Raw genomic sequence first — 18,661 nt, forward strand, 5'->3', positions numbered from 1 at the left:
ACTTTCCAGGCCTCCCATGTTCAAGGATGGGAAGAAGACATTGGAAAAATGGTTATCTAGCCAAGAGCAATCTGCAGATTAAATATAAACCCCATCCAAATCCCAATAAAATTCTTCACAGGACTAAAGAAACTTATTCCAAAATTCCGATGGAAGCACAACAACCCTGATGATCCAAAACAATGCTTAATAGAGAACATAATACTGGAGGTATCACAGTATTATATCTCAACATTCCTCTATACTACAGAGTCACAGGAACTAAAATAGCATTGTAGTGGCATTAAAAAAAGGCACATAGACAAACATCCCAGAATAGAGGACAAAGAAGTCCCGCAGAGATATAGTCATCTAACTTTGAACAAAGATATTAAAAATATATTTTGGAAAATGGCAGACTCTTCAACAATGATGCTGGAAAGCAGAAGATCTATCTTATCATCTGTTTTATACAGGAATGTGACTCATTCCATATCTCTCACACTGTACAAGCATCAATTCAAAGTCAGAGATTTTAATTTAATACCTGGATCCTGGAAACTGCTAGAAGAAACACCAATAAAGAACTTTAAGACATAGGCATAGGCAAGGAATTTCTGAAAAAATAATCTAACAGCCCAGAAAATAGCTCTAAGAATTGGTAAATGGGATTCTAAAAAATTAAAAAGCTCCTGCACAGCCAAGGAAACCATCACCAGAATGAGAAAAATCTTCATAAACTACATAGCTCACATGGGATTGATATCCAGGCTATATAAGGATTTTAAAATTTGAGCACCAATAAAACCAAGTCATTCAATCAATGAATGGGCAGTGGATGGAATAAACAGTTCTCAAAAGTAAAACAAGAAGCGGCCAATGAACGTGAAAAGCACTCAACATCCTTAGCCATCAGGGAAACGTAAATTAAAAGCAGTTTAAGTTCCGTCTCACTCCAGTTAGAATGACTGACATCTAGCACATAACGAACAGACAATAGTGAGGATGCAAAGAAAGGGCCATGGACTGCTGTTCGGCTGTTTTCCTTCACTCTTGCAGACAAGGGCATCTGCTGTTGCTGTCACTGCCGCTGCTGTTCTATTCCCTCACTGACATCAGAACCCAGCTTCTTTGGGCTCTGTGGCACACATACCATACATACACACACATTTGCACATATACACATGAGAGTGAACACACATAAACACACATAAAACATATGTCAAATTCTTTTCTTAAGAAAACAAACTAAAAATAGAACTACCACATGAACCAGCCATACCACCCCTGGGTATATACATGAAGGACTCTAAGCCAACATACATGTGTCCATATTTGTTTGTTTGTTTACCATCCACAATAGCTGAGACATGGAACTATCTAGATATACATCAGCAGGTTAGGGAGTAAAGGAAATGTGATACATACATGCCCAGGGGAACTTCATTCAGCCATAATTAAATGAATAAGGGCTGAAGAGACGGTTCAGCGGTTATCAGTGTATCCTGCTCTTGCAGCGGATGTGAGTCCAGTTCCCAGCACCCACGCCAGGCAGCTCATAACTGCCTGTGACTCCATCTCTGGAGGCAGGAGGAGGTGGGGGAGCATCAATGCATCTGGCCTCCGTGGACACCTGCACTCTCATGCACATTTCCACACACATAGTTAAAAATAAACACTTCAAAAAAAAAAGGTAAACCTCAAAAGGAAAAAGAAAAAGAATGATATTTGCAGGAAGGTGTACAGAGCTGGAGATAGTGTTCAGTGACATAAGCGAGAATCAGAAAGATAAATACCATGTATTCTCTCAGGGGCAGACTTAGATGTGTGTGTGTGTGTGTGTGTGTGTGTGTGTGTGTGTGTGTGTGTGTGTGTGTGTGGTGTGTGTGTGTTTGTGTATGGGAGTGTGGGGGGTGTGTGGTATATGGGGTGTGTGTGTTTGTGTGTGTGTGTCTGGTGTTTGTGTGTGTGTGATGTGTGTGTGTGTCTGGTGTGTGTGTGTGTGTGTGTGTGTGTTTGTGTATGGGAGTGTGTGGGGGGTGGTATATGTGGTGTTTGTGGGTGTGATGTGTGTGTGATGTATGTATGTTTGTGTGTGTGTGTGTGTGCGCGCGCGCGCGCGCGCGCGCGCGCGCGCACTGTGTCCTGCTGAGGGCTGGTCTTTCATTGTTCTTTCTCTTCATTTCTTTCCTTCTTCCTTTTGTGAACCACAGTCTCTAAGGTCCTTTTCATCAACATCTGCTCCCACGGGATACAGGTTGAGTGGAAGATGAAGATGTGAAATTCCAGGAGGCAGAGCTCACGAAGGAGTTGCTACTGGGACAACAGCACATCTGTAAATCTTGTGCTTACAAGCTTGCGTAGAATTACAATGGAAAACAGACAGACAAATAGCATTTTGTAAAACCCTAGGTTCCAAACTGTTAATCAAGTGGCCATGTTTAAATGTCTTTGTTGAAACGCCTTCCTATTTAAGACTCGTGTGAGTGCCTCCTGTATAATGTGTATAACAATTTAAAAAATGGTTTTCTAGTAACAAAAAAATTCAAAGTCCAAATACGTCATCTTTTCTGACTTGTAGGGTCAGATGGATTTCTGGGCACGGTGGATCACCACTTTAATCCTAGCACTTGGAAGGCAGAGGCAGACAGATCTCTGAGTTCAAGGCCAGCCTGGTCTAGAACAGCTAGGGCTACACAGAGAAACCCTGTCTTAAAATAAATAAATAAATAAATAAATAAATAAATAAATAAATAAATAGGAAATGGCTGTTGAACTAATTACAGTGTCCTTTACAAACAGTAATTGCTAATTTTCTGTTGCTATCACCAGTACAGTTCAGAAGCCAGAATTCTCTGAGGAGATTGTGAAGTTGCAAACACTGATTTTGTGGAATTTCTCTATTTGACGAGGGCAAAGGGAAGAATCAGATAAGGCTGTCTCCTCTCCACTCTGGGTTAGCACCAAGGCTGGGTGTCGGTGGAGAGGCAGCTGCTGCAGCTGCCTGCTGGCCTCCTTGAGGGCACAGATGTTTGGCCCGAGATGAAAGTGGATGTCACTACTGTCCCTTTTCCGCAGCCCAACTTGAATGAGGTATCAAAATGGTGTTTGAACCCTGGATGCTGCAGGCACATTCCAAATTAATTTGGATTAAACCTCCTCTGCAATCTTGTGCAGTGTCAGGCTGCAGACTTTCACTAGAGACCGGGCTCTTCACTAGCTAACAAGGGGCAGACATGCCCTCTGTAAGCAAGAGCTGGCACAGAACTGAAGAATGGGAACCAACTCTAAGTCAGAAGCCAGCTTTTCCAGAGATTCCTCTGTCTATGCTGAGTGCATTGTGTTGGCTTCATCTGACACTCATGTGTTTATAGCTGCTGATTAGTAACCAAATGCAATGACACTGTGGTCAAGGAACCATCACTTGCAGGGAAAAAAAAAGGATTTTATGATATATTTAAAAGGATGTCTCATGTATGTGGAGTTTTCTATATTTTTCTTGAGATCACATAACCTCCTGAACGAGTCTGCATATTAGATGTGAGTTGTAATATCCAGTAGGACACACATAAAGTAAAAGCTGTATCATGAACTGAAAACTATGTATGATATAGTTAATGGGTTTGTTTGTTTTCTGGGATTTGGGACAATATAGGGCTATTTAGTGAAAAGTTGTACTTGGAATACTCCCATGATAAAATCTAACCTGGAATAAATTAATGGAGCAAGGAAGTAAAAATATTATTTACAGCCTACGGCACCTTCAAAACTTATGACAACAGTACAAGACATAGCTCAGAGCATTATGATTTAAATATCAAATGTCCCGTTTGGAAAAAAACAAAACCACAAACTTTCAACAACCAATATAAGCCAAGACAGAGTGAAAAGTCCATATATTATTTCTAAATAGCCTATTCCATAAAAATGTAAATAATTTTAAATGAATAGGATTACCATATCTTTAAACTGAAACCTAATACAAAAAGTGTATGGAACATTATGCTACAAATATCACTTGCTCAATTTAATTAAATTTGACTGAAAAACAAATACAGGGCTGGGCATGTAGTTCAAGGACTTTTCCAATAAAAAGCACAGACAGATAAATGAATACAGAGCTTCCTGGTTTGCTTTCTACTGCTATGATAAAAAAAAAAAAAAAAACCTGACCAAAAGTAACTCGAAGAGGAAAAGGTTTGTTTCATCTTAGGACTTACAGTCCATCATGAAGGGAAATCAGGGTAGGAACCTGGATGTGGTGTTGTTGAATCTTAGGTGGTCTTTAAAAAAAAAAAACAAACACCAGAGCCAGATATCAGGGTAAAAGCTGAAAGATCAGAGCAGAGCAGGTCACAGCCATCATCTATTACCTCACCAACTCCACAAATCCTCTGACTGAAAGCCTTTGAGTCCTCGCCCAAATGGGTCTCAGCTGAACTGATTGAGTTCCTGTCTCCTCACACCTTACATATCTTTCTCCGCCCAGCCATCACTCCCTGGGATTAAAGACATGTGTGCTTCCCAGTACTGGGACTAAAGGTATGTACCACACCACTGCCAGGCTCTGTTTCCAGTGTGGCCTTGAACTCACAGAGACCCAGATGGATCTCTGCCTCTGGAGTGCTAGGATTAAAGGTGTGTGCCACCACCACCTGGCATCTATGTTTAATTTAGTGACTTGTTCTGTTCTCTGATCTTTAGGAAAATTTTATTAGGGTGCACAATATATCACCACACAAGATTATTTTGTACTTATCTTAATAGCTTGAGTATAATAAAAGCTAAGAAACCTTTTTGACTTTAGATAAGAGGAAAAAAAGAAGACTGTGTTCTAATCCTTGGTGATCATGTTGTAGTATCTAAGCAGCACCCTGAAAACTGATTCTAGGTTTGAATAAATCTTGTCAGTTTGGTTATTAAATCTTTATAGTCACTCAAGCTCTGCACTTTTCATCAACCATGATTTTACAAATACAGGTTTCCCCAGCTAAGACAGTCACTGAAGTCACTGTGGTGTTCAGCTTTTAGGCTCCAGCTTCTCTGCTTGCCAAGAGAGAACCAAGTTTGCAGTATTTCCCCTTTCTGTTATAACCTAGTTCTACACCCACTCAGATTTTTTTCAAACAAAACAACAATGAACATGACTAGAAACAAGTTAGCTCCAGATGCCAATGTTTATATTCCCAACACTATGGATGAAGTGACTTTTTAAATCTACATTGTATAGTTCCTCTTAGACAGCATCTATTGCAATGTTACTTGAATACACCCTGTCTGGGATTATTCGCTTCTTGTTTATGCACCTGTACTTTATGTTAGCTCTTTTTCCAAACACATTCTCATTAACCACAGTCACACTGAGTATAGTGTTCTTAAGTTTCTGATCACAGTTATTCTATGAAGCCAGCTTCATGATGGATTCATCTCTTTCTGTTTAATCTTCTCCAAGATACTCTTATTAAAAACAAAACTTGTATAAATAATTCCAAGTAGCGAAACATCCATGGTCCTACTTTGAAAATTAAAAGCCAGGGAGTTTCCACAGAGCATTTTTACTTTTGCTCTTTCTAGACTGTTCATCAATCTGTGGGTTTGTTTTATTTTTATCTTTTCTTCCACAGCATAGTGTAATGAATCACTGACTTTGAACCACGGGATACTCACAAGTTGGGTCTGACTTTTAGTAGTTCAAATACAATTTCATTTCAAATATAAATCTTGCAATCATTTTCTCAAGAAACCAAAAACAATTTTAATGACTACAATTTTTTAAAAATAATCTCAAGTTTAGAAAAACAGAAATTGTTTGTGCTTGCAGTCAGTGTGGTTGGGGGAAATAACAAAGGGAGATGTAATGACTCAATTTTAAAAATTTCCAACCTTAACATTTAATTTGTCTTCCAATTTTCTAAGGGACATTTCCCCTCTGGGTTTTTTTTTCTCTCTCAAAATCAATTGGATTCCCCTCTCCACTGAGCTCTTAAGCGTGTCCAGTAAGCTTCCGCCCACTCCGTATGAGAAGTTTTCACTCTGCCTTCAGCTAGTTATCCATCTTTGGAGCCAAATGCTGCTGTTACATTTGACTTCCTTTTTTGTTCCTTAGTCCTATGATCCAGAGATCTTTCAGGTTTGGGTAACTTTTAATCACCCAGATTCACCATTTTATTACCCGTCTATCACAAATAACAGGCTACAGCACTAGTACCACCCTAGGCATAGGAGTCCACACAGCATGACGTAAGAATTACATAGCTTAAGAGTCAGGCTCGCCCTATTCTTGACTTCATTCTGACCAGGAACAAGAACCTGTTGGGTGTTTCCCCAGTTAGGTCCTTGAGTTAGTTTTATTCTTAACAAGCTAAAAATCCTCTGCCTTAAGGAACTATGATTATTTGAGTATGGTCTTTCCTCTTGATACCTGGCTCTAAGTAGCACTGGAAAAGAATGCTCCCTCAAAAGAAATTGTGGCGTTTTTTGTGAGTGTGGGGTCCTGAAATTTTACATAACATTTGACATAGCAGATACAGATCTCATTACCGGGTTTGGGACTGAGTCTTGATCCCATGACCCGAAGATTTGGAAGTAATGTCTGGCCAAACACTTGATATTGATTATCATACCATCTAGAAATCCTTTTCATGACCTGCTTATTGAATTCAATTCTTATATAGTTATGTGAATCCAATCCCCATACAGCTATGTCCTATTATCCCTAAGACTTTGTCACACACATTGCTGAACATCTTTCCTCATGGATTGCCTTACAGATGGATCAGTTGCTGCATCTTATATGGTTTTTAAGCTCTGCTTTCCTAGCTCCCCACCAGATGTTTCCAAGTCCAACATCTCTGCCCTGGGACACTCTTAACCATCTAATGAAATACAACTCGTCACTTGCATTCCCAAGGGTGAAATTTAAAATTCAAGAGAATTACATTACAGATATATTCGAAGTCACATGGTTCCATAGCAGCAGGTTGGAAGTCATACCTGGTCCTCCTACTGTCAACCTCAGACTGTCTCCACCCCTTTTCCCTCTTTCACGAGGACAACTGTAAGAGATTGTAAACATGCGACTCCATTCTATACATCGCCCTACCCATTACTATTTGTTGTTTTTCCTAAATCTTCATGATCATCATACAAATACCAGGCTCTAAATTAACCTTCCATTTCATTTAGGAGATGAAATTCATCCAAGTATGCCTAAATCTTCATGATCTTAGTCAATGCTACCTGTCAACATTTACTCTTTAAATCACTGAGCCCAGGCCATTCTAGTCAAGTGTGCTTTGTTAATAATTAGCCCCACTCCAATGGTGAAAGTCCCATTCAAATCCCACCATAAAAGCCTTCTATAGCATCGCATATCCAAACCTAGCCTGTCTTCACGTCAGTTTACATCCAATCCACGTTAGCATTTGATACCAGTTGTGATTTTAGTTTCTTTTGAATCCCCTGGGATGACTGTAACTCCCTTCTTCTCACTTCTCTGAAAGACTGAAGTGTTCTTATTTATTCCATATGCTTAGCTTTAAGTACACACCACAGTACAATTTCAGCCACCGGTTTGATAAAGCATAACTCACTCTGAAAGACATTCTACATTTGTTATAAATACCAAATACACGTTTCAAACAAGGCAGTAGCGTGTAACTATAAAACACAATTCAAGTTTAAGACTAAACAAGGGTCTTATGTATTCTTGGGGACTGAGCAACCTCTGTCCTAAAAAAAAGAGATGGCGTAGTTGAATTGCATCTTATTTCTACAAAGAGACGCAACCCTCAAGCTGGCATCTCATGGATAAACACGCCGGGCATTACTAAGACCAGACTGCTGTTGGTCTCCAGCTTCCACCTGCAGACCCTGCAAGGTTTCCCAAGGGGGTGCTCCTTGGGGTGACAGAGCAGCTGGAGCTGAACTGTGCTAATGACAGGGCGCCCATCTGCACCCTCCAGACGAAATGCAAGTGGTCTTTCAATGTGACTTGGTGTCTAATTTCCTGCTGACTCTTCTGATATAACGTATTCGAGCTAACATCTACCAAGAGCTGCAGTGCAGACAGGCTGCACTGTACTTAAATCACATCCTAAAGTTTCCCTGAAGGGAAAAAAATCACTACACTTCTATCCCCCATTCATAGTTTTGGAAAGCTAGGCTGTCATCTAGAAGATTCTGATGCATAGAACAACAACAACAGCACAAAATCAAAGAACTAATCCAGAGAGGTCTTTACAAGCACATCCCTAAGCACAATAAAAATCTATCAAAAATACACACCACTGACCGGTTTACAGGGAGTCAATTATTCCTCCATCCCCTTGAATTTTAAATTTTACATCATATTGTTATTTACCCTGAACTTAGCCATAAAACTTAACCATTTTTCACGTGGCAATTTTTCCCTAAAAATCAAAACTAAATAATCTACTAAAATCCTGCAATGATTTAATCTCCATTTTATTCTGCATTTACATTTGGGATGTCCACTAGATGTGACTGAACCAACTTATATGTCTTCTCTAAAAACTCCATTAGTTCTTGTAAAAGTAAAGCCAATAAATCCCACCCTGCGTGTCTCAGGAACATGATCTTTAAAGAGAAATTTAAAATGCCAGAACCAAATGGTGGCAGTGAGATACTTCTCCCTTTTATAAATGCCTAAAGATTAAAGGAAAAGATTTTGCTTAGAGATATATATTCACTTGCAGTTTAGGGTGATGTTTACCAAATATCATAAATACTTAATAGCAACTGTTCCTAGTGCTTCTAGCAAAAGGCAGTAAAACGAAACATAAACCTCCCCAGCAAGAGCCAGGAACTCGACTCCAAATTTCATTCCTCGCCTTCCCCGCCAGACCCCGCTCAAGAGAGCCCAGAGTCTAACAGTCACCAGGGAAGACGCTGCTGAATCCCAAACAGAAATATTATGTGCTCCAGGGAAACTATTAATCATTGAAGTGGGAAGAACAACTGCCATCAAACCTTCAGCCGCTGGATCAAGTTGCCTGACTAATCCACAAGCAGGCGTGGAGGAAGCAGTCATCCTGCATTCCAATCAAATTTTTTATTTTACATTTCTCCTATAAAGCCTGGGGGAACTCTCAAGGTATAAGGTGGTTAACTCCATGCTGAAAGGGTGGAGATGTCGGAGACAGTTTGTGAAAATCTTAAACTAGAAATCACCAGCCCAGGATTGCAGAGCACACGTGGAAAACAGTGTCAAGTCTCATGGACAAAGACATCTGGGTCTTTGGAATTACCTCATGTTGGCAGCAACAAACAAAGCTCACGCTCCTTTTGCTACACACTGCCCACCTGCTCCACATGCGAAAATTGCTCTTACAGCTTGAAAAGCATGTGAAGTTATCGGTTCAGATAAGTTCCAGACCTCAGAGGCATACTCACAGAATTGATGATCCCTTTAAGAGCTTGGAATCCACCTTTGACAGGGAAGACTTGGTCCTTGGAATCAGCAATTTTTTCCAGCTTAAAATGAAGATGAAGGCTTAATGGATGACCGAGACACACAACCCTTTATAAACTAGCACTCTTCTGAAAAATTACTGCCTATGACTCATTCACTCTGTGATACAGGAAATTGTTTTAATGATCAAATACACACACACACACACACACACACACACACACACACACACACACACATATATATATATATATATATATATATATATATATATATAAAAGACAGAGTTATATAACTATAAAAATACAATTAAAATTCAAGGCCAAGAACTAATGGTAAGGATACCACTTTCCCTCCAAAGATACTACCATGAAATGAACTAAAAAAAAGTCACTGGCTACAAAATCAGAGCAACATAGAGATGGTCTAATTACTGTTAATGGCAGGAGATTCTGGAATTTTAGCCATTACTCACACATAAATTTAAATGTAAAGTGATTTGTGAGAAAACTTCATGCAACAGATTTATATGGGAAAAAAGTCTTAAAGATTTCTAAACAGACTCTTCAAATTCCTGCAGATAAGAACTCTAGACATAACTACCATCATAGTCTTACCAGTTAAGGTAAAGGGATGTTACACAGCATTAATCTAAACATTTATCTTCTTTTAAGACCCACGCCAAATAAATACTCAAGAAATTTCTTTTGAGTTTCATTTCCCATAACAAGACCTATGAACATTCTGACATTTTAGGAGAGCTCAAAACATACATCATTTTATAAAAAAAAAAATCTTTGTAAGTCACAACAGAAGAGCTCCTTTAACTATCTTTAAGGCAAGTTAGTGAGTTGCAGTTTACAGATCTGGTTTAACTCACCTGAGCTTGTTCAAAATCGAGGACTCCAACACAATAAACACTAGCACCAAGTGACCTGGACTTCTTTGCCTGTGAAGAAACAGAAATAGGAAGGGGAGGGGAGAGGGGAGAGAGACTCAGATAAGCTATACGTGCACACACAGCTGACCGAAACACTGCGTGTGTAGACGGCTCCTGCTCAGCACTCACCTCATTTTCTGCGTATGACGGCACCAAGCCATCCAGCTTACCATCCGTCAAGGCAATTATGATACTGGAGGTTTTCAAGCCTCCTGCATTTTGAATTTGTTCATTTGCCTGAAAATGAAGAATAATGATTAAGGGGTTTTTTTGTTTGTTTGTTTGTTTGCTTCTTTTTCTTTTTCTTTCTTTCTTTCTTTTTTTTTTTTTTTTTTTTTTTTTTTTTGGTTTTTCAAGATAGAGTTTCTCTGTGTAGCTCTGGCTGCCCTGGAACTCTCTCTGTAGACCAGGCTGGCCTTGAACTCACAGAGATCCTCCTGCCTCTGCCTCCCAAGTGCTGAGATTAAAGGCATGCGCCACCACCACCCAGCCTAATTTTAACTATTGACCAGCATGGTCTATAAAGCTGAATTTGTAGGTCTGACAAGATAAAGATATTAAGGACTATAAAATAATACATACATATTTATATATACTAGTTGATAAACCTAGGTATTTGTATTAGTATTTTTATTTGAAATATGTGGGTATTTATATAAAAGATACATAGACATACATAAATGTGTGTGTGTGTGTGTATGTGTGTGTGTGTATCATTGGGTTTCTATGATATAGATTTTGATACCTATGATGATTAATCTGAATATAATCCCAGAGGGAAACAGAAGATTTGTTAAGAGACAAAATACACACAAACTTCACCTTTCAACACTCACCACTGGTGTTTCCTACCAGTCATGTCTAGGATGACTAAACCATTGGAAAAATAGACATAAATATGTAAAGGTACTTTCCTTATATAATAAGCAGCCACTCTCTGTCATAGTTACAAATATAAAATAACTTACAAGCTTTAGTCCTTCATGGATATACGTCTCTCCAACTGGCTTGACAGCTTTTAAATCCTCCAGTCCTCTACCAATTTTGTATCTGGGGGAGAAAAAGGAGATTGATCAAAGACCGAAGACCATAATAAAGACTTTCTGAATAACTTAAGTCCTCACTAGTAAGAAAAAAAGGAAGGATGTGGGCTTTGAAGGCATATCACTTCTTATACTTTCTACCATGTTAATAGACGTGATGAATTTTAACCGTGCAATGGTAAGGCACTAAATATGTCATAGAATCAAAGTATATCATATATATTTTGAACCATGAACAGATACCTTTGATCATACTTGCTTTATCAAGTGCTAAGAAGTCCAGTATGTTTCCTTTCATACAAACAAATGCAAAAATGAAGTGCCTAAACCTCCCTGAAAATGTTCTGGATGCTCTCACCCCACCTTCCTAAAAGGGAGCATTGCCTTGCTGTCTCACAAACTCTTAAACTCTTACAGGCGAATGTTAACCCTTGCACACGGAAAGCGACACTTTCTGCTTCAGTCTTATCGAGTCTTAAGTCTTGGGATTTCACTTTTGGAGGAACTATTCACACATTCAGACTCCAGCATATTCTCTTGATTTTAGTAGGAACTTAGTACAAATTTGATGAATGAATGAATGGGTAAATGGATGAATGGATGGGTGAGTGGATGAATGGGTAATTAAATGAATGGATGGACAAGAGGTCAATGAACTCTTGTTAAAGAAAATGTGAATAAGAAAGACTAAAAAAGCAAAGAAGCATCTTTTTCCTCTTTTCTCCTCCTCCTCTTCTTAAGGCATGGTCTCACTATGTAGCCTTAGCTGGCCTAGAATTTGTTGTGTAGACCATGCTAGCCTCAAACTTCCTTTCAAATTTCCTTTGAAAAAGAAAAGAAAACTAAGAATCCTGAGGCAAAATAATGTTACAAAACCAGTCCAAAATACATTCAATTTTTGAGGGTTTTCCTTTTGTTTTATGTTTGGTGGGTTTGTTTGTTATGCAGTCTAGGGTGGTCTTGAGCTCCTTACCCTTCTGTCTTAATTTCCTGGTTACTGGAATCACAAATGTGAGTCAACCACACCTAGCTTAAGTATTAATTTTAATGGTACAGAAAATATCTTCATAAAATATTTTTTCAACTCTTAGTTTTCAATAAAGCAAAAAAAAAAATTCGTTTTAAATGTAAATCTGGAACTATCAACAGAATTAATGTCCTTAAAGAAACAATGAATAATGTTCACACTACTGCATATAACATACAAAGGAGTTGGGTTATAAAAATAGTATCACCTTAATATTAAAAAGCATTCTGAAGTTTTACAAAGAATTTCATGCGTACATTATACGTATGTGTTGTGTGTGTAACATGTGGTGGTAACACATAAAATTAATAAGAAATATACTAAAATATTTCAATGAGCCATGCACCATGTTTCACACATTTTAAAAGTAACTTATTATTGGTGATATTTTAATAGTATTATGAATTTTTTTCATAGATATCCAATCTCCATTTCATGACTCTTCTAGAAAACACAGCACAAGTTTCAAGGTATAAATAAACCTAACTGCATTTCCTGTTTCAATAGATTCTTCCAAATGAGGCCACCTGTCTTTTGCAATGCTTGGTTTAAAGATCTACCAACTTGTAGCCTTTCACCAAACTCTCAGCTTCTATTCATATCTATATTCAGATTTTATTATGATAAAATATAGTTCCTTGTAACATTTTACTTACCCAATTAATTTAATTGAAACTGTTCACTTCTCAGCGAGACTAGAGGTTTGCACTAGATGCTTATGTCTTCTATTGCTGATGTAGTCTCCTGCTCTGAACCTGCTCCTTACTATAAGGCATCTTGCAAAAATAAATGCTCAATAAAACTTTCAATCTTCCATGGGAAATAATCATAGTTCCACAGATGACAGAGTAAATACCATAATGTATAAGCTTGTTTTTGTATAAATATTTATGTTTGAGATCTATGGAAACAACTTGAAACTGCTTTTATCTGAATGCAGATAAATATCAAATACTTGGTATTTCCTCGAAATGAGTGGCAGTGTGTCCTCAAGCATTAATGTTTGCTGTCAAATAGGAGAGAGACAACTGATGTGCAAGCTTACACAAACAGAATCCGTGTGGTAAAAATAGCCCTCCCATTGGCTCAGACCCACTCACTACGGCATGTGAGAACCAGAAACATGAGCAAGGCTGAGTAGAAGGAACCCACCAGTGTGGGATTCACAGTCTTTTCCAGCTACGGCTAGTCCACTTAGGGGGACAGAGAACACATCAAGGTTTTCTATCCCTAAGTGTGCCTACCACACACATGCCCCTCCAGACTACGTGTGGTTCATCGTTTTTGTGTTACAAAGACATACAGGGGAAGTCCTTGCCCAGAGCCAGAGACATGGGCACGCAGGGGGCAGGTGTGGGCCACTTATGATAGTACGTATCCAAGCTGTTAGGCTCTTCTTAGTCAATGTCAGTTTAGGGAAACTGGAAGCCAGACCCAGACAGGGCAGATTTCAAGGGGCTTCCAAGAAGTAAAAGTTCTTAGTTTCTCAGTCAACAAATGAGAAGTGGATGATGCTGCAGATTAAGGACAGACGGTCCTGTACACATCACATGGTGCTGTGACAGAGGACTCTAAAGGAATGTGAGTAGAAATGAGAAGAAAAGGAAGGGTGAGGAACGGTGAGTCTGCTAAGAGATGCTCAGATTCATGTCATCTTGAAAGCCCGTGGTTTCACAGGGCTTGACTTTAACAATGTGTCTTCAGCTACAAGGAAGGGTAATATTGAAACCGCATCAGTGTTTGTTTGAAACTGTTGCCAAGGATACCGCTATCAAGTAAAACCCCCAGGAAGCCCCACAGTTGAAGGCTGTTGTCACCTTTTAGTACTTGCTAAGCACTTCCTCCTTTCTGCCTTTTACAATATGTCAACTTTTTTAAATTCCAAATATCTATTTCTCTTTTTTCACTTATTGAAAATAGATTCTTTTCTCATATATATATATATGTGTGTGTGTGTGTGTGTGTGTGTATTTATATATATATATATATATCTTGATCAGTTTCCCCTCCCTCTATTCCCTCCAGTTCCTCTCTGCCTCCTCTCTTCCAGATTCACTTTTTCTGTCTCTCATTAGAAAAGAATAGCTTTTAGGAGTTCCTATGTCAACTTTTTATTTTGCCCCAACTGCCAAGAAGCCCACAAAAAAGTCTTAGTCACAAAAATCTGTTAAGTTCTTATAGCTAGCCACTTGTTTAATCTTCTTTTCTAAGATATTACCTACTTTTTCATATTTTATTAATGTTATTATATCCTAAGGAGCCTCGAGTATGTTTTGGAAAGAAGTAGGATTAAAATAAATAGAACTGTTTATTAAACATCTTTTTTTTTTTTGAATTGAGAACCAGGGAACAAAACCCCATTATCAACCAGAGAAAGACAGAGGGAAAAAACAAAGAGGAGAGAGAGGAAGGAGGGAAATGGGACAGAGGGAGAAACTAGACACTGATTCCTATGATAAACCCTGAGGTCTAGCAGTGCCACTTATATGTCTCTGCTGAGGATGACGGGAAGGGGGATGGGAGGGGAAAGGTGTCTCAGCACATTTGATTAAGAACCCTTGCCTCACCTAATTAAAACTGTCCATGTTCTTGGAGTGCTCCTCCCCCTACCAAGTCTACCAGTCAGTTCTCCTGAAGGGATCTGGACTAAACAGGATAATTTCTTAACCGGTAGCTAGAGTTTTTGTAATGCCATGGATCAAGGTGACCACAACTGATAAGAACATAAATTAATTTCAAAGGCAACCTTGTTTCCTCATCTACAAAACATTTGCTTCATGGAACCTTTATGAGAGTAATAAATAAGTGCGTAGCGGTACAGTCACAGCTCCCGTCAGTATCAGCCATTTCTCTGTTAGCATAATTCTGTTCATCTAGTTACTCTCTTCCTGATTCCAAGCAGAGCTCTCATGACAAAGGATCAAAAGAGGAAACAGAGGCAAAAGAGGAAGTAGAGACAAAAGAGGAAGTAGAAGAAAAAAGAGAACAGTTATATCATCAAAGCTTTGGCGAGAAGGCACCAGATAAGAACTATGACTAATTCACAGGTACCACAACAGCAAATTCAACCAACTGCAGATAGGGTTATTTCTTTCACTTGTGTTTTGAGACATGGTCTCATATCTCAACCTCACATCAAACTCATGATCCTCCTGCCTTAGCCTCCAGGTACATTAGATCACAGTGTTCACCACCATGCCCAGTTCTCAGAGTAGAAAGATGATCTATCTCATATCTATATTCTCTTTTTCTTTTTGCTTTCTAGGGGTGAAGATATCTTTAGGGAATCTTGAAAGGAAAATTTTTGGGTTAATTGTCAAGTCCTGTATCATTTGTCCAGTCTCTGCATAATAGGAAATTTCAGGGCTTGTCACAAGTCCTTGTTCGAGTAGTCTGTCAGGTTGGATTCCCTCAGCTAGTCATCTCGAAATTGTCCTGAGTAGTTTGTAGTCCAAAGCCAATCTTTCCTTGGTGTTAATAAGCTTAATGGCTTTACCATAGTCCTTACAGAATCGTCTTTGTGGAGTCCCATCTTCTTTTTGAAGATTCCAAAGTCACTGTTAGGTGTGGTCATGGTTCCCTGCAGGTGTGTATTTTTTTTTTTTTTTTTTTTTTTTTTTTTTTTGTGGTTTGGAGCAATCACAGTCTGATAAATGTCTGTCTCTTGGAACCATGAACGTTCTTCCCTAGAAGAGAATATCTTCACAGCAATTTCTCCCCACCATTTGTCTTGCCAAACTTTTCCAAATTGACCTTTGCCAATGCTTTCTTGTAACACAATGGTTCTGGTAATTCTTCTCTGAACAAGCAGCAGTAAATCTTTTGTTCCAGCTAGTGGCATCACTGCAGTTACCAACATGATGAGAAGCAACTAGCAACTCGGAGCAGCAGCTTTTGCCTCTATGGTCCCACCACTGTTTGTGGTTCAGCCCGGGCCAAAACTTCTCCCAAGCCTCCTAGGCCGGCCTCAAACTCAGGATCCTCCTGCCTCTGCCTCCTTCAGTAAATCCAACCAATGTGCCACCGCAACTGGCAACGTGTAGCTTGGGCCGGAGCTGGGGCCCACAAGGCTACAGGCAAGCAGCTTTTTCATGAATTTGTACCACAAACGTTGGGCACCAACCATGAGCCTTTAATCCTAGTACCAACCATAGAGACCTGGAGGTCTGTATAGACAGGTGTCTGTCAAACTCAGAAAGACAAATGCTTCGTGTTCTCTCTCATCTGCAGTTCTTAGTCCAAAATCTTCATAAGTGAGTACAAAACATGGAGTAAATACACAAACTAGGAAATTATAAAGAGACAACTGGATGGTTTGGGAGAGGAATAGCAGGATACAGATAATATGAAGCAGAAAACAGAATAAGTGGGCGATGGGAGGTCAATACAGAAGGAGAGGGAAGACAAAGGACAAATAACACCAAGGTTGTTTCACCTCAAGGAATCATATTATCTTATATTCATCTGAAATTATATATAACATATATATAATATATGTTATATATAATATATATAGAGAGAAAGTCTGAAAGGAAGTTGTCATTTGGGCTGACAATACTCCTCACAAGAACCATAGACTAACAGAAACCCAGAAACCCAGTAGCAGACACCAGGAACCTCCTTTTGTGATTCCCAAAACAATACCGATTACTGATGCAGCCCTTGGCTGCCCCTCAGGGGTTAAAGGTAGATACCTGTTGATGGAGACCCCATACACTTGGGACACAGGAGCTGGGAATTACCTGAAATCTTCTTTCCTGCAGTCTATCTTTTATGTTTCTAGAAAATACTATGCAAGCTGCCTCAAAAGGGAAGCAATTTAACAGTCCTACCCAGCTGCAATACCTATGAACCACACAATTACCAGCATGGCAAGATATAACAGTGCAAAAAATGGTCCTCAAATGTTGAATGCAATCAACAGCTGTCTAACTAGGCTTAGGCCCTCTCAAGAGGAGGTAACTCATGCCTGGTATTGGAAATCTAGCCATCTTCCAGGAACTAGTAAGGAAACAGACCTTAGAAAAGAATCTACTGCCACCACTTTGCTAGACCAGCATAATACCTAACTACATTCTAAAACTTACCTTTACACCCATAGGAAAGTATGGCTCTCACCCCTCGTCAAAGAAGCTACTCTTCACAGAAAGCAGAGAGCATCACAGAAAACCACAAATAGACGCAATGCAAAGACCAACAGATTGTGGAGAGCATAGCCCAAAGGATACATCTCTATCATAGCTCCCCTGCATCCATGGCTCAGAGAATGTTGAGGAAGAAGCTGTGGAAAGATTCTAAGAGCCATAATACTAAGAAGTCTGATGTGAAACTGTCTCTCCTAGAAACAACTGCATAAATAAGACTGGAACTGTAGCAATATCAATGGACATGTTAATGTGAAAGCAGGAAATTTTGTGGTGTCCCACCCCTGGACTACAGGCGACTAATGACTGGTGGGAGATGGAAAATTAGCATCTCCCAAGGATGATGTCAGTTAAGAGTGGTCAGCCTTGAAACTATATACATACAAACAACAAAAATGGATTCAGTAGGATATATACATAAATATATATGTATACATATATACATATATATATACAAATATACATATATATTTGTGCTTGAGTACATGTAAAAATAATTAAAGAAAAAGAGACTATCAACTTGAATGGAGGACATAGCTGGGAGGGGCTAGAGGGAGGAAGTGGGAAGTGAAGTGTTGCTGTTGCCTAAGCCTTGCTTAGTATGCTTTTTTGTGAATCAGTCAATAATTAAAAGAAGGAAATGACATCAAAGGGTCAGATTTCAGGGCTGAGAGACAGCTCAGTTCTATACCGTGCTGGCCATGAATGCATGAGGGTCATAATCCAGTTCCCAGGACTCACCTAACAAGCTGGCCCATGAGTAGGCAGAGACAGGTAGATCCCTGGGGCTGGTGGACCAGCCAGCCTAGCCTAAATAGTGAACCCCAAGGTCCTCGTGAGAAACTTTGTCTCTATAGAGTAAGGCGAATGGTCACTTTGAGGGATGACATTGCGGTTGTCCTCTGTCCTCCATACATGTGCTTAAGCACATGAACTCGTGCATACTCATGTACACGCAAGAAGCGTCAGATACATCATCAGCACCCCTTCCCATTCCTTAAGTGAGGCCCAGTCCCAATACTTAGAAATATATTTTTGGTTCTTAGATGTTCCTGCCAGTGTTTGGTTCTGTTTCTGTTTTCTGAGTCATTCTTC

The 18,661-nt window shown here is 39.3% G+C and overlaps 1 protein-coding gene across 2 annotated transcripts in view; it reads right to left on the bottom strand.

Moving 5' to 3' along the window:
• The window catches only part of Antxr2 (ANTXR cell adhesion molecule 2), a 131,671-nt gene that overhangs the window by 101,342 nt on the left and 11,668 nt on the right, over positions 1–18,661 (bottom strand). For both annotated transcript variants that reach the window (XM_028873150.2, XM_037209189.1), the window contains exons 4-7: positions 11,321–11,402; positions 10,482–10,589; positions 10,293–10,361; positions 9,394–9,474 (exon numbers count right to left, since the gene is read on the bottom strand). In XM_028873150.2, the coding sequence (XP_028728983.1) occupies positions 9,394–9,474; positions 10,293–10,361; positions 10,482–10,589; positions 11,321–11,402 (340 nt within the window). The remainder of the gene's footprint in view (positions 1–9,393; positions 9,475–10,292; positions 10,362–10,481; positions 10,590–11,320; positions 11,403–18,661) is intronic.

The sequence above is a fragment of the Peromyscus leucopus genome, chromosome 10 (genome assembly GCF_004664715.2).
Source record: "Peromyscus leucopus breed LL Stock chromosome 10, UCI_PerLeu_2.1, whole genome shotgun sequence".
Taxonomy (NCBI): Eukaryota; Metazoa; Chordata; class Mammalia; order Rodentia; family Cricetidae; genus Peromyscus; species Peromyscus leucopus.